The sequence below is a fragment of a genome, unplaced genomic scaffold, assembly GCF_019419815.1.
Source record: "Pyrus x bretschneideri cultivar Hongxiangsu unplaced genomic scaffold, Pyrus_bretschneideri_v1 Contig200, whole genome shotgun sequence".
In the NCBI taxonomy this organism is placed as follows: domain Eukaryota; kingdom Viridiplantae; phylum Streptophyta; class Magnoliopsida; order Rosales; family Rosaceae; genus Pyrus; species Pyrus x bretschneideri.
In genome coordinates, this window is record NW_025999503.1 from 480,733 (window position 1) to 496,276 (window position 15,544).

The following is a 15,544-nucleotide window of genomic DNA, read 5'->3' on the forward strand; positions in this document are numbered from 1 at the left end:
TTCTTGCCAACACATGCCAAAATTTTATATCAACATATGTCGACAACTACTATTACTTGTACAGGCTTGTCGAGGGTGGATGTAAGATACCGTGGAGTAATGTTGAAGACTTTCAATGCTTTTCAACTAAATGATTTCATACAAGAAGATAGAAAAAGAAGACAAATATGATAGAAGAAAATAGAAGAAGTGGGACGAGGAGGTCGTAATTTAGTTTGCCTTAGTTGTTTGTTGGGGTCAAATACAATATACAAGCAAATATACATAGAGTTTTTTAAGTTATTGGGGTCAATGACAACCAATGACCCCGTGCTGGCTCTGCCACTGCCCGCGTGTTGCTGCCGGACTTTAATGCACCAGCCTTGACTACATGAATAAGACACATTTAAGCTGAAAAAAAAAATCAACATAATCATGAACGAATAAAAAGAATAGATCTAGGAAATTATAAAAAGCATTGTAATCGTGGATCCAGGAAATTATAAAAATCCACCCAGCCAAGAGACAATATAATAGTTGTGGGAAGGTGAGTATGCAACTAAGAATCTAAGATATACTTGATTTGCAATTCCATTATAATTTCAAACAAAAAAAGATCAAATTTTGATTGAAACATCAAACAAAACAATCTCATCTATTACAAATTGGACCAACTAAATAAAGAATCTATCAATATGATTTTCAACCTAACTATAAAAAAGAGCTTTATAATAGCGCAATCAACATTATTTGAACTCAACTAAAAAGAAACTAATTGCATGTTATAAATTCCATGGGTAATCTGATTTTGCAGATTAAAAAGAGTCCAAGAATATTGAAAATTACTAAACCCCATCACAACAAACCCATACCCATACCTCCCCTCCGTTCCCTTCAACCCCCCTGTAGAAAATCCTCCCATCTCTCTCACCCTTGTCCCATTTGTCTATCTCTGCAAATCGCAGAAAACAAACCCTAAACCAAATCCCTAATATCCCTCGCCTAAATCCCCCCACATCTCTCTTGGACACCCCCTATCTCTGACTCTGCAAACCCTAAATCAAATCTCCTAATCTTATCTTGGACCCCCCATCTCTGCCAATTGCATAAACAAAAGCCCAAACCTAATCATTCAAATCCCACCAAAACCTAATCCTTGAAACCCCACCCAAACCTAATCCCTAAAACCCCTTGCCTCAAACACCCAACACCTCTCTCTCTCAAATAGCCCTAAACAAAGTGCCTCGTAGCATCGAATCGACCTGCACCACCCTCGGGCGAGATCGAGAGCGGCATAATAAGTTATTTGTCAGAGAGCTCCGAAACAGAAAAGTAAAAATGATAGGTAAAGCAAACAACACAGTGGAAAGAGAGAACCCAGTGATGATCGGTTCTACCTTTCATATTTCCATTTTAATGTACCAACAAGGAAATGATAGTATATTTTATAGAGAAATAATAATATTGTTTTCATTGAATTAATATGATTGCAAATGTAATAGCTACATACAGTGAGGTAGGAGAAATGATGGAAGACGCACTGAAATTTGAGGTCCATAGGTTGAGAATAGTCCATAGCATTGATCCATATATGGATATATTGCATAGACCTACAATTCAATCTCCGAACAAAGTATCATTTATCAGCAGTTGTGACATTCATTATTCCTAAAAAAGTTATTGATTCACAAATAAACAAATGAAAGTAATCGGAAAAGAAATGGTTACCACATGTTGTCTAAATCTGAACTCAAAATGACCATGATATTTTCCCGGCGATGATTACAGAGAGACCGCTGCCTGAGACTTCTGTCTGTCCCCTGAAAACAATGTCTTGAACTTATTTATTGGATAAATGTGTGTGTACCCAAGAACTACACTGAAACAATCACAAAGATTCAAACTTCCACAGTAAAAATGATCTGTAACTAATAAAAAAAATAATCGACTGGAAATCACATATAAACCCAAATGAAATCTGAACCCCCCCAAGCAAAACCAAAAAACACCCTAAATAGACAATTAAACATAACCAAATGGGGGTTCAAATAAATTTTTTGTTATTGTTTCTCTCTTTCATGCAAGCTTACATCAGTAAAGGAAGCCAGATATTTTAACCTTTAACCTTTTACCTTGGGTCTGAGATCCTCAAGTCGTGCATTCTCCAAACGGTTGTAGAAAGCAAAAAGCATTGTTTCCTAGAAAAGCACCAATATTCAGACATTTGCACAACTAATGGTGCACTAATTGAGCTCCCAACCTCTAAGGATGCTAGCTTCATCATATAGCACTACAGTTAAGCACATTTCTTTCCGAAATTAAATTAAGAACAAATTTGACATTCACATGCCACAACAATTACACTGTTCCATGAAGTAATCTTACTATCACAGCCAAATTGACAAAAAACATGTAACAATCCTTTTGAAAACAAAATTCAACCCATTAATCATATACTCATTTAGCACTCTATATACAAATTACAGAGTTTCAATAATTTTCCGAAAACAACAAACCCAACAAACATGAAGAAATAAATAAAAAAACTAAGTTCCCAATAGTATAATCCATCAGAAACATACAAACTAGCACATGTTTAAGGACCACGAGAAAGAAGCAGGGTAGTTAAGCATATCAATATTTGCATAAGATGAACCAACATTTGAAAAGTATAAGTAGATGGACGAACACAGAGAGAAAACACCTAAATTTACAGCAAGATGAAAGCTTAATGGGAATTACACATCTCCATTGGACCAAAGGATCATAGACCCAACGCCAAACACCTCATCGTGGCCAAACCAAAGTAAACTTTCATTCAATTAAGTCTCAAACACTTTAATTAAGTTAAAAAAGAACAGTCCAATTCTACCCAAACTATATACACAAACCGAGAAAAGCAGAACAAACAGTGGTGCAAAGGTGTATAATGACACTAAATCTTCAAATGAAATTAAAAAAAAAATTACCCAAACCAATATAAAAGCCAAAGTCATCCCTAGCAACTGTAAAATAACAATTAAAAAACGAAACCCATATAAGTTCACAACAAATTAAAATGTCTAGATCAACATTAACATTAAATTAGCTACAAACCTAGATAAACCAATACTAAATTAGACTAAACTAATAACAAATAAGCTTCAAATCAAATTCCAAATCAAAAATTTGGATAAAACCAACAACAAAACCACACCTTTTCCTGTTCTGTCTCCCCCCTCTTGCTTTTCTCTTCTGCCTACTCCCCATATTAAGCCTTTTTTGCCTCATTTTTTTCTCTTTTGGCTGCTCACTTAACCCCCTTTTTTTTTCTCTTCACTTTCCTCAATTTCCAGTCTCCCCCTTTCTTCCACATCTATCTTTTTTTCCTCATTTTTTTCATCACTACTCTTGACACTAATTCTCCACTCTTTTCTATCTCTTAATTATTTCACTCAATCAAAAACATGGGATCACATTTTCTCAAGCAACCCAAAAGCACTGACCAACCCAAAATCAGAAAAACATCCAAACTAAAACTTACAATCACCATTGTCAAGCAGCAAACGATAAATTAGAAATATAAAACAAAGAAAAAAAAAAAAAAAAAAACAGAAACACGCTAAAACATGCCATCGGCGAACACCATACCTTGAAAAGAGTAGACGCACGCAGCTATTCGACAAAAAGGGGAGAAATCCAAATCTCAACCAATTGGCCCCTCGTCTGAAAATCGAGAGCACAAACAAAATCCCAAAATAAACCAAAAGCAGGGTTTCCTTGGTAGGTATTTTGCGAGAGGGAAAACGGAAGATTTGAGGGTGGGAGAAACGAAGAGAAAGATGGGTTCGTGGTGAGTGAAGGGGTAAAAGGAAATCCCTGGAAATCAGCCTACCCCATACTTCTCCCTTACTCTTTCTCCCTAAACCCATATCTCCCTGCCGAAAATCCTCTCCCCTACCCCCATACTCCCCCGTCTCCGCAACGGACAGAACTGCCCCTTCTCCAGTACGCGTCCAGCATGTTTGAAGCTTGTCGAACGTCACGACTTGGTTTGTAGGCTCCAAGGAGAGAGATACGGGGAGCGGAGAGAAAGGAAGAGCCGAGGAAGATGAAAGACTGGATTTTCCAGTAGAGAAGGAGAGAGAGGAAGAATGAGAGATGAGTACAAACTTGAACTCTAGAGCTTCGTTCACCAGAATCACTTCCCATTCCTAAAATTAGGCAAATTCCCAACAATAACAATAAAAAAACCTCTTAGATTTCACTTTCACTTAATCATAGGCATCCACTCATCCGTAACAAATGCAGAAATAAGCAAAAATCACCTAGAGACAACAGAGAGTCCACTGTTGCTGCCTCGGCAGCATCTTGAACAGGAAGAATACCAATTAACCCTTTCTCTCCCCCTGCTATAACTCATGCTCCACCAATCAAAGAAGGTGATCCACCGTGAAAAACATGGTTAACCACCATGTACGACATGAACCAAAGAAACCCACTACTGAAGCTATATATAAGAGCAAGTCCACCGTTGTGGACTGCTCGGAGGACAGTGGACCAAACAGGGCTCCATAGCCCGGCTGCAAGCTTCCAGCGTTGGGAGCCTGAGGGACTGGGCTGGCCCAAGCAACATGCCCGTAAGGAATCGCCAGCCCGCGAGCCCGAGGTGGACCTGACGCATGGCTGACGTCAGGCTGGCGTTAGTCCCTTTTTAAAAAAAATTTCTGTTAAGCGCGTGCGCCTCACCCGCGCGTGGGGGCACGTTAGCAGACAAGTTTCAGACCACAAGGGCCCACGGTGCGTTCGATCTAAATGGCTCTTTAACTTGGACTGTTCGATCTCACCGGTAATAAAAATTAAAAAAAGCGTATTTAATATCAACCGTTCGATCTGAGATCAACGGTCGATATTAAATAGGCTTTATAAATAAATAAATAAAAGAAAAAAGAGTTTTAAAATTAAGAAAAGTTACCATTGTGACACGTGGCACAATCTGGAGTGTTGGAATTCAAATTTTTTTATATCCAACAGCAGAGATTAATTAGTTGAACAAAAATTAATAAAAAAAATTGTAAAAAATCTGAAAAAAAATCTGAAATTTTTTTTAAAAAAATTGTTTTTACTTTTCTATAAATACCTTCTCTTATCATCTACATTACACTACAATTTCATATTTTCTCAACTACTTTGAATCACATTCCTTTTTTTCTCTCAAAGTTTCAATCCACTTTTTTTCAACAAAATGACTACTGATGCAGGTACGAATTGGTCGCTTCTTGAAGATGTTGCGTTGTGTAATAGCTGGGTTGAAGTTACTCATAGTTCGCTTACGGGTAATGAGATGCAGTTGCGAGAAATGTGGAGTCTTATTCATACCAATTATCTTGAGAAAATTGGTGGGAAAAGAACCAAAGAATCGATGTCCAGTCGTTGGAAATTACTTAGCCAATCGTTTAGTTCGTGGAGAGACGCCTTAGCACAAGCTAGTACTAATATTCGAAGTGGGGAAAATTACTCGGATCAGGTAACAATATATTATTTATTTGTTTGTACTATACCCAAGAGTTCCGTACCTCGTCGTTGCCTGCTTCTATCAATGTTTCCGGAACGGCTGGACCTGCAGATCTGAGCCATAGCTTGGATGACTCGACGGGAATGTGAGGCTCTGCCCATTCTTGCTTCGTCATCTCTCCTTCTACGCTCCTCATCCTCTTCCCTCTCATTTTTTGCCACCTGAAGATTGAACATTCCTTCTGATTGGTTAAACAATTCTTCCTCTTCCTGATCGAGTTCCCACATTATCCTTGAGGAAGAAGAGGACATTGTAAGAAAGAAGCAAAAACTATGAATAATGATAGAGATTTTTGTGAAGAATGAAGTAGAAACTATGAATAATGATAGAGATCTTGAGAAAATTGGTGTGAGATTTGTGAGGATGGATGGTGGATTATATGGAGCATTTAGAAAGGATTAGGTTGTAGATAATGCCATGTGGCATGCCGTCATTCGTTAAAAATCTGATGGAAATCTACCCTCAAAGATTGTAAACAGATTATGACACGTGGCGCGACGTGATTGGTTAATAATCTTATCAGAAATCCATCACCAATAATTGTATTTTCGGATAATGACATGTGGCATGCCATCATTCGTTAAAAATCTGATGGAAATCTATCCTCAAAGATTGTAAACAGATTATGACATGACATCCCACATCGCCCAGGGGAGTGATCCTTAAATGCATATTCCTATCCCTACCTAGCACGAGGCCTTTTGGGAGCTCATTGGCTTCGGGTTCCATGGGAACTCTGAAGTTAAGCGAGTAGCGCGCGAGAGCATTCCCAGGATGGGTGACCCATCGGGAAGTTCTCGTGTGAGTTCCCAGAAACAAAACCGTGAGGGTGTGGTCGGGGCCCAAAGCTGACAATATCGTGCTACGGTGGTGGAGCGGGCCCGGGAAGTGGTCCCCCCCAGGCTGGGATGTGACAATTTGGTATCAGAGCCTAACCCTGGTCGTGGTGTGCTGACGAGGACGTCGAGCCCCTAAGGGGGGTGGATTGTGACATCCCACATCGCCCAGGGGAGTGATCCTTAAATGTATATTCCTATCCCTACCTAGCACGAGGCCTTTTGGGAGCTCACCGGCTTCAGGTTCCATGGGAACTTTGAAGTTAAGCAAGTAGCGTGTGAGAGCATTCCCAGGATGGGTGACCCATCGGGAAGTTTTCGTGTGAGTTCCCAGAAACAAAACCGTGAGGGTGTGGTCGGGGCCCAAAGCGGACAATATCGTGCTACGGTGGTGGAGCGGGCCCGGGAAGTGGTCCCCCCCCGGGCCGGGATGTGACACACGTGGCGCGACGTGATTGGTTAATAATCTTATCAGAAATCCATCACTAATAATTGTATTTTCAGATAATCACACGTAGCGCAATGAGAACGATTAAAAATCTTATCCGAATTTACAAATAAAATTATTTTGTATTATTTAATAATACTTTGGATAATGACACGTGGCGCAATGAGAACGATTAAAAATCTTATCCGAAATTACAATTAAAATTATTTTGTATTATTTTATAAATAAAAAAAATACTAATATTTTATTGCTTATTGCCAGGGCTATTGAAGTGCAACGGCGGAGATGCAAAAGGCGATTACTGTTCATTAGGGCAGTTACTGTTCACCAGGTGGATAGCATAGTGTATTGCCTGGGGGGAGGTTTCACATGCTGGAGTTGCTCTAATCATTAAAAGAAAACCTTTTACGTCCAGCACAAAGCAAACTACAGTCGAAATTTCAACAAACCAAAATAATATGCAGATAAATAAATAAATAAAGGAAAAAAATGGTCGAAATTTCTTTGATGTCCAGCATTGGAACCATCCGAGATTGTGTAGCAACAATGCAGCAAACACCGTCAGAGAATGGGGATAAACATAATAGTTATACGCACATACCTACCAGAATAGTATAACGAAAACAACTAAACATGTAAATTCAAAGGTCACTCGGAACATGCTAAAAGTAAAAACTAAATTGCATAGCGATATATCTGGATTTACCTTTAAAGTGGCCTATGATATGTCATTAATAAAAGGCCCGAATTCCTTGTCCACTCCGCTAAATTGGTAGGAGCTTTTGCTTTACCAATCAGAACCTTAAAACATAACCTGTAAAAGTATGATAGCGATGAAGACCTGGTAAGTTTATTACATATTGTTTCAAATACAAATTGAGACTCGTGGGAAAAAAAGAAAAAGAATCAAATATCATATCATATTCCGACAACACTCTGAGAAGGTATGAAGTCATCTCATCTAATTTTATGAAAAATGGGTGAAACTCGTTAAAGAAACTCAACAATGGGTAGAACGTTTAAGTCTTATCTGATGAAAGAAGTGATGACGTTGTAGTTATTTCATCAGGAGGCGTTAAAACCATGAATCAAGAAGATTACAGACGAGGGATTTCAAATATTTTAATTATAAGAAGACTTGTTTGCAATACAGAGAAAAATCTTTTTATTGTTGATAAAAATGCACACAACACCATTGGAAGTTTAAGTTGTACACAAGAATTGATTCCCCTGAAACAATCATTAATTCAAAAGAACCAAAATTTTGTTATGTCAATGCAGATTAAATGGGAAGTAGCACACATTGCCAACAAACTCGTGTAACGGTTTATTGCAGAGAGAGAGATAGCTGATGGTAAATTAAAAAAAAAAAAAATTGGTTTTAGAGAAGCGACTTCTCAATTTCATATTCTTATCAGTTAATTTCATTAATCTCTTATAGTGAATTTACATAAAAAAAATAGATGACAAATAGATACATATAAATAGTTAAAATATCACTTCGCAGAATATAAACCCTATGAGAAGAAAATAAAAGGTAGAAAAGTCTCCCTTGAGTATGATCAACAAAACCACAACAAAGGTGGCTAATTATGGAAATATCATTCTGCATGATTCGAATTAATTTATCATAACCATGGTCTGTAACAGAGTGGAAATATCACGCCACATGATTCGAATTAATTTATCACTAATCTAAATTCTAAAAATGGTAAAAGTGAGAAAATATACCTATCAACCTGCTTGCTGTGCTTTGTGTAATCCAAGTTCCACTGTGTGACTCTGCACAGCTGCATAACCTCCGGTGGCGAACACTCTGAAAAGGTTTAAATTGGTAGCAGATTGCCAATTAGAATTGAAAGGCAAAAACATCATTCCACATATTTCCACTGTGCTACAAATTGGCTGCTAAATAGCAAAAAACATTCAAACTTGAGCTCCCAAGTAGTTTTTTTTGAAAATTTCAGGCATATAGTGAAGAATCAAGATCGGTCCCTCGTAACTCAATTGAACCAAAACACCTTAGTAACACAGAAGACAACTTCTTTTTACGATATTGCGTTTGATATTTCTTTTGCTATTTACGTACACCCAGCGATTGGGAAAATGATTAGTATATAGATGTTAAATAGTGGAAAATGAAAAGTGTTGGTAAACATTGAGTGGTATGGAACTTCGAGCAATAAAAAACTAAGGATTTGATGCGAATGTTTGTGAAATGAATAATTTGAGGTTAAGTTATACATAATGTATTGTTTTACTCGTAAAAATTATTCCAGAATTGCTTGGGGTTGCTTTGATATTCAGAGTGATAAGGCATAGTTGGAATTTGAGTCAAAAGCTGATATATTTTTCTCTTGAGCTTGTGTAGTAGAAGTGGTGTCATCAGTTAGATGTAAAACAGAGAACAATTAAAGGCATTAGTGAACACTGAATAATGTGAAGATCAAAGTTAAAGATATTAGATAGATGTGAAATAGACTTGCATTCATAAATAAGCAATAATGCCAACATGACACTACAATTTCAAAAACACACATCTTGTCAAAATCAAACTTTCATGTGAGAGACAATTTTAAATTGGGTAACATTTAGTGAGAATGTAAGGAAATCAAAGTACATAACTCATCTCTCTCTGCATAAACATTTAAATAACCAAATGCCAGTTATTGGAAAGCTGAATTACCTGGCCAAATTCTTCTTTTTATTCAAACAGCCATCTCCACTTGCTCTAAATAAAAAGGAGGGATTGTATGAACCACAACAATTGCCATCTCCACTTGCCCTGCATACAAAAGAGTAATAGTATACAGAGACGCTTTCATTTATGCCTACCTATAAAGAGTAATAGTGTACAGAAACGCTCTTATTTTTTGGAATTCACCAAATGGAAAATACATGTATATACATTATAAAACTTGGTGACTCGAATGCATGAAAAGTACTAATCTCTGTTTCTTTTTTTTTTTTTTTTTTTTTTTTTTTTCTTTGGCCTTTTCGCAACTTGCCCCTTTTTTCCGTCTTTATGCATTAAGGAAAGCAACACATCAACGAGTTTTCGAGGTCTTCCTATTCATTTGGACAGTACTATTCTCCGTCTTTATCAAGCAAACACTATAAACCTGCAATTAACAAAACAAATAGTGTTAATTCAAAAATTAAGACATGCAAAAATTTAAAAAAAAAAAAAAAAAACCCAAACATGCAGGAACAAAAATTAAATAAAATCAAACATCACATCAATCCAAAACCCAAAATTTTTTTCGTTTCTTTTCCTCCAATCAGACCCTGCAAATCCAAATGGATATGGCCCCAGAAGAGCTCCAATTTGTCAACATCCCAGTCATACTCAGAGAACCCACCACCATCCCCAAACAGTCTTCTACCTCATAACCCTATTACACACTTTTCAGCCCATGATAACAAAAAAATCATCGATCAAATGAGAATTTACACAAACACTAGAAAACCTACGAAAAAATAACTAAAACCCAATTATATTAAATAAAAAATTTGAAGCAGATCTTACATGAAATAGAAGGCACCTGACATGCTGAGGAATAGTTTAAGACCAACATCAACGCCAACCTGACCGGAATTGTTGGAAAACTCTGAGGAGATTTCGAAATTGTTATGTTGGTTTTAGGGTTAGATTAAGACTTACAAGTGAGAGAACTTGTAGAATTTGATTTATTGATTTGAGGGCTTGAGGTTGTTTTCTTATTTAATGCAAAGAAAACTTGAATCAAATGCCAAACAAAAACCCCAAATTCTTACCTGATGACAAATCAGACGGAGAGCTTTGGGGAATAAGGATCGGAGAGGATTTGGAGGTGGAATCTGCTGACGCTGGGGTGAGTGAAGATGATGTTGCAGTCCAGGTGTCGGTCGACTTTGAAGACACCACTCAAATTCTGCCCATCTCAACAGAATCCAACAGTTGAGGATTTCTGCAATTTGTTGGTTTCAAGGTTAGATTAATTGTGAGAGAAACTGTAGAAATGAATATGTTGGTTTGAGGGTTCGAGTTTTCTTGTGATGATTGTAAGCAACAGAAGAGATGAAGTGGTGAGCAACATAAGCGGTGAGAGTGCAACCAGGAAGAGAGTAAACAGCAGGCAAAAAAGGAAGGCAACACTGAATTCTTCTTGACTACCTATTTAGTGAGTTCTTGGATCTATTTAGAGAGTTACTGGAATGAAATGAAGCCAACTCTGCAACAGAGAAACAAACGAAAAAGTCAAAATCCAGAAATCCAAGTTTAACTCAATCAAATATAATAACCAATCAAAGTTGCAACCTGCAAATTCTCACAATGTAAACTTGTTTCTCAAGGACAGTTGGTCTCTCTCTCTCTCTCTCAATACAACATTTCAAACCAGACAATAATTAATAAAATAGAAAATTGAAGTACCTGGTAAGTTTTTCTTTTTATACACACAGTCATCTCCACTTGCTCTAAGGAGGAATTGTGTGAACCACCCTTCATTCAAAACATCACAACATCTGCACTTATATAAAGGAAAAAAAAGAAATGGACTAAAATAAAATTATCCTATAATCCGATTATACAGAAGGCCAAACTCTTGAGTTGGGGCTGGTGGCCGTCGACCACATCATCATCTCGATTTGAGAGAAAAGGGTTTGTTTGGCTCTTTTGTCCAATTATTTACATTAACCATTTCCAAATTAACAAGGAAACACCATGATCAATACCTATGTTGCTCCCTTCTTGTGATCCAAATTTAAAGAAGGCCGATGGGGAGGGGCAATTATAAGTGTTATCCTCTTTGTTTCTCCTATCCCTACATTGTCGACCAAAACAACATCAAACCAAGTGCAATACAATCCAATGTAATACTCACAAAATTTGCGCTCCAAACAAAGTCACAGGTCAGCAATCACCTAATCGATCATAACACCATTGCAAATATGAAAAACATAAACAATTAAGTCAGCAACATGATATGCCATCCCTTTCATATGAACACGGATTGCTATTCAAATATGCCACATTATTTACAAACAATTACAAGTCGAGAACAATTAAATCATCATCATGAATCGCAGTGTAACATGAACACCATCAATTAGAAAAGACAGAGCTATATGGCAATAAACATGGAGAGAGTAAACATATAGAGAGGAACTGCTTCAGATCCTTCCCAAAAGCAATCTTCCGCATGATAACAAAAGAGCAGTTGATCTCTGATCTAATTGCAGACACAATCTGCAGAACCGACTTCTATGGAATTTGAACTTGTGAAATGTGGGGTGGAGACCTGAATGTAACAAATTGGTGTTAAGTGAATAATTCCAAACATATAAAATTTAGATCATCACTCCCGAACACAAACAGAACAATTAAATAAAGAATCGAAGCCATATGCAATCTAATTAGACAAATAAGTGAACATTACCATGCCGAAATCCGAAAGGCCAACAGAAATCTCTCAGTACAGCACAGAAGACAAAACTTAAAACTAATCAAAATTAGGTGAACCAATTATAGAGAACATAACCCTTGTAAACAATCGGGAAAAGATGCTTTTAAATCCCAGAAAAAAAATTGAGAGGTGTTTTTATACAAAACCATCATTTCAATTATTTTCCAATCTCACAGTTGGGATTAAACAGAAAATATAACTAAAAATGCCAACTTTCTCAAAAAACTACGACTATTTTTACAAATTTCCATTACCCAACACTGAAAAATCAGAATCACGAAGCAACGAAGAGCGGAACACACGAGAACCAAAACGTTAAAAACAACATGTACCCATTTCAAAGACCAAAAATCCTGCAAGGACAAAAAAATCCCAGAAAATCAGTACATCAACACTACCTGCAAAACGCCAAAATCAGAAAATTATTAAAAGAACCCAAAATCAGTGGCATGGTACTCATTTCTCCATCATTCAGTAGCTAATGACCTAATGAAAAAGAACCCAAAACAGACAGCTTAAATTATGGAAAATGCTTATAAATCTCATGAATAACTTTCAGAGCCTGCATAGAAATGGTATAGCGCAGATAACAACAGACAATAAAACTATGCACAATATAACCTAAATCCAATATGTTGCATTCCACACACACACACAGATATGTCTACATATATATATAGATGACCCACAGAGATTAACATCATGCAGAGGTGTGCACGCGCACACACATAAAATATACATGCATACTTAATTTTTCAGACAATAATACCACACAGCATAAGTTGCAAGCTGGGACTATATGGTTGACTCAAAAGAAATTTATGGGTTAGAAAAAGCCCAAAAAAATAGAAAGACGAATGTTCGTTCACATCTCACGTCAACAGGAGGATGAATGCCCCTGCAAAAGACAACAAAGCAATCCACAATCATCCAACAAATAAGCAAAATTTCTTGCCAGTCAGTAATTATGGTCATATCTACTGCAGCGCTAAAAAGTAGATTTTTTCATGGCCCTGATGCTGAACAGTGAAATGAAGGGTGGACACCTATTTTTTGCATCTTTAGACTCAAGGGCAAGAGAAACCTACCAGTCCTCAAACAAATTAGGACACACTTGCGGATCGGCCAATGATTCTGCAGCTTTTTTATTGACCTGCCATATTGCAAATTAAAAGTACAAAATTAAAAATACTTGGAATAGCCAAATATATGCAAAAATCTTTCGTTGTTTCAATTCAATTGGTCGATAAAGTAGAAGACATAACAATTTTCCTTTGGTATGACTTCTACATCTCATATATACATTTCACTTGAAAGAAAAGCATCGTGTTCATGAATCAAGAAAAACACTGCAAAAGTCTAACCTTGTTCAGGTCATTTCTCCAAATTGAAACTATCTCTGAAACCTTGCTTGGTAGGTAAGATCGTGCCATCAAAGCTACTTTAGGTATCCGTCCACTGCAATGAAAGATAACGAAACCCTATAAAGCAGACCACAAAAATTAGACAAAACTAAAAACTAAACAGTTAAAAAAAAAAAAATTAAATCAAAAGGGCTTGAAAAATTTTAGTTTTAATCAAAAATCATGTTATAAGTTTTGTTTAATGAGTAGTACAAGGCCTATATTATAGTAGTCCAACTTAAAATGGCCTACCTATAATAAATTATGATTTGTTGATTTTACCCCTAACTTTTTTAGGTTGAGTTCCATATTTTCTTCATTAATGGAGTTCATCGTTGTTTTGCAGACCTTTTTCTTTTTCTTTGAAACAAAAATATGGATCCTCATGCTATCTAATTTATATTTTCTATTATTTCGTTGAAATGTGATCGTTGCTATTATTCATAGTGTATTCGAGGTACTGTTTTTCATATTTTCTTTGTTAGTGGAGTTCATTGTTTGTTTCTTCAGAAAATAAATTTGAGATTTACATGCTATTCAATAATAACGACGGGTCATTGATTCTGGACTGTAAAAATAAACTGTTTCTGGAATCTAAGTTACTGTTTATGGAATCTAGGTCATTGTTTCTGGATCCAAGTGAAATACACATTGTTTCTTAAATGTAAGCTAGAAAAGAAATAATGAAATTCACCGTATTTGGATTCAAAGCAAAATAAGCATCATGTTTCTTAAATATAATTAACTGATGCATGAAAGAAAAGAAACAGTCAAAGGTTAAAATATAGACTGTTTCTGGAATATAAGTCATTGTTTCTAAAATTTAAGTCACTGTTTCTGAAATTTAAGTCACTGTTTCTGAATTTTGGTTCTTTTCTTTCCAAATATAGTGTTTGTTTATGCACAGACAAAACAAACATTGTATCTGATTTTTTTTTTCTTCCAGAAACAATGTTATGTTTTGGGTTCTCCAGAAACAGTTTTATGTTTTGGTTTTTTTTTTTTTTTTTTTTTTTCCCAGACACTTTTTTCGCCGGTTTCTGCCATTAAACTTCTTTGAACTTGTTTCGCACTAATACAAAAAACACTTTGCGCGATATAGGTCCTTCGTCACGCAAAGTCAAAAAGCGTCGCGCAAAATTTTGCACAACGGACCTTGGTCGTGTGCTAACCGTCGCGCCAAGGCATTGACAAAAGGGTTTGCACAACGAAGAAGATACCTATGTCGCGCAAAGACCTTTTGCGTGACGTAGGCTGAGTCGCACAAAGTTTGCACAACGCAACCTACGTCGTGCAAAATGGATTAGATCACTTTTTGGTTTTGGTCAAAAATATTTTTTTTAATTTTTAATAATATTGTAATTAAATTCTAAACAATCATTAATTAACCAAAGAAAAGTATTTAATTATAAAATATATGAAAATGTACATACAAGATGTCCGAACAAAAAAGAAAAAATTACAAGTAGTCTTCTAGGTGAAGTGGCTCGGAGGTCGAAGGTGGAGCAAGATCAGGTACTGGTAGCGAGATTTGGATGCCAATCATCTATATGGCTCGTACAAGGTCTCTCAAGTGCCCAACACAGGCCTTCAGCTCCTCGCCCTGGGCCCTTATTTGCTGGCCTTGGACCGCAAGCTGACCCTTTAGGGTTATCACTTCCTCCTTTAACGCATCGACCTTTGCGGTGTTTGACCTAAAGCAGTAGATGCTAATAATGCGGGAAGCTCATTGGTCACACTCCGACGACGAGTGATCAACTGTGACATCTATACACATTTTGAACCATAAAATTATAACATTAGAAACTAATCATTTCTTGCATTTGAAACTAATCAATTAGCAACCAAAGTAATAAGTAGGTTACCAACATCCTTAA

The 15,544-nt window shown here is 36.6% G+C and overlaps 2 protein-coding genes across 12 annotated transcripts; both read right to left on the bottom strand.

Annotated features, from left to right (window-relative positions):
- LOC103930198 lies at window positions 1-11,114 on the bottom strand. 6 transcript variants are annotated; one of them, XR_007258401.1, is made up of 10 exons: window positions 10,974-11,114; window positions 10,595-10,767; window positions 10,347-10,428; window positions 9,504-9,939; window positions 8,549-8,633; window positions 7,524-7,631; window positions 2,105-2,177; window positions 1,708-1,799; window positions 1,490-1,589; window positions 204-390 (listed from the first exon to the last, which is right to left on the bottom strand). XR_007258401.1 is itself a non-coding variant. In XM_048584178.1 (5 exons), the coding sequence occupies exons 1-5, from the start codon at window positions 3,888-3,890 to the stop codon at window positions 123-125; spliced, it is 789 nt and encodes a 262-aa protein (XP_048440135.1). In that variant the 5' UTR covers window positions 3,891-4,631; the 3' UTR covers window positions 1-122. The 6 variants fall into 6 exon arrangements, 3 of the variants coding, with proteins under 3 accessions (XP_048440135.1, XP_048440137.1, XP_048440136.1); XM_048584178.1 differs by lacking the exons at window positions 7,524-7,631; window positions 8,549-8,633; window positions 9,504-9,939; ... (1 more) ...; window positions 10,595-10,767; window positions 10,974-11,114 and adding an exon at window positions 3,610-4,631 and having other exon boundaries at window positions 1-390; window positions 1,521-1,589; window positions 1,708-1,812; window positions 2,112-2,177; XM_048584180.1 differs by lacking the exons at window positions 7,524-7,631; window positions 8,549-8,633; window positions 9,504-9,939; ... (1 more) ...; window positions 10,595-10,767; window positions 10,974-11,114 and adding an exon at window positions 3,610-4,628 and having other exon boundaries at window positions 1-390; window positions 1,521-1,589; window positions 2,112-2,177.
- A 203-nt stretch (window positions 11,115-11,317) lies between these two features.
- Window positions 11,318-13,894, bottom strand: LOC125477220 (coatomer subunit beta'-1-like). Of its 6 annotated transcripts, XM_048584182.1 has the most exons (6): window positions 13,629-13,894; window positions 13,353-13,417; window positions 13,141-13,162; window positions 12,519-12,617; window positions 11,958-12,099; window positions 11,318-11,622 (listed from the first exon to the last, which is right to left on the bottom strand). In XM_048584182.1, the coding sequence occupies exons 1-5, from the start codon at window positions 13,695-13,697 to the stop codon at window positions 12,031-12,033; spliced, it is 324 nt and encodes a 107-aa protein (XP_048440139.1). In that variant the 5' UTR covers window positions 13,698-13,894; the 3' UTR covers window positions 11,318-11,622; window positions 11,958-12,030. The 6 variants fall into 6 exon arrangements, 2 of the variants coding, with proteins under 2 accessions (XP_048440139.1, XP_048440138.1); XR_007258407.1 differs by lacking the exon at window positions 11,318-11,622 and having other exon boundaries at window positions 11,959-12,099; window positions 12,597-12,662; XR_007258405.1 differs by lacking the exon at window positions 11,318-11,622 and having other exon boundaries at window positions 11,959-12,662.
- Window positions 13,895-15,544: the final 1,650 nt, after the last annotated feature.

What these genes read in the sequence shown, in the direction of transcription:
- LOC103930198 (XM_048584178.1), bottom strand. Translation starts at nt 3,890, where the DNA reads ATGGGTTTAGGGAGAAAGAGTAAGGGAGAAGTATGGGGTAGGCTGATT. An exon ending in TTGAGGATCTCAGACCCAAG is followed by an intron (nt 1,813 to 2,111) that starts GTAAAAGGTTAA and finishes AATAAGTTCAAG; the next exon opens with ACATTGTTTTCAGGGGACAG. An exon ending in CCTATGGACCTCAAATTTCA is followed by an intron (nt 391 to 1,520) that starts GTGCGTCTTCCA and finishes TTTTTTTTTCAG; the next exon opens with CTTAAATGTGTCTTATTCAT.
- LOC125477220 (XM_048584181.1), bottom strand. Translation starts at nt 13,697, where the DNA reads ATGGCACGATCTTACCTACCAAGCAAGGTTTCAGAGATAGTTTCAATT. An exon ending in CCTAATTTGTTTGAGGACTG is followed by an intron (nt 13,163 to 13,352) that starts GTAGGTTTCTCT and finishes TGTCTTTTGCAG; the next exon opens with GGGCATTCATCCTCCTGTTG. An exon ending in GCATTCATCCTCCTGTTGAC is followed by an intron (nt 12,618 to 13,140) that starts GTGAGATGTGAA and finishes TTGTCCTTGCAG; the next exon opens with GATTTTTGGTCTTTGAAATG.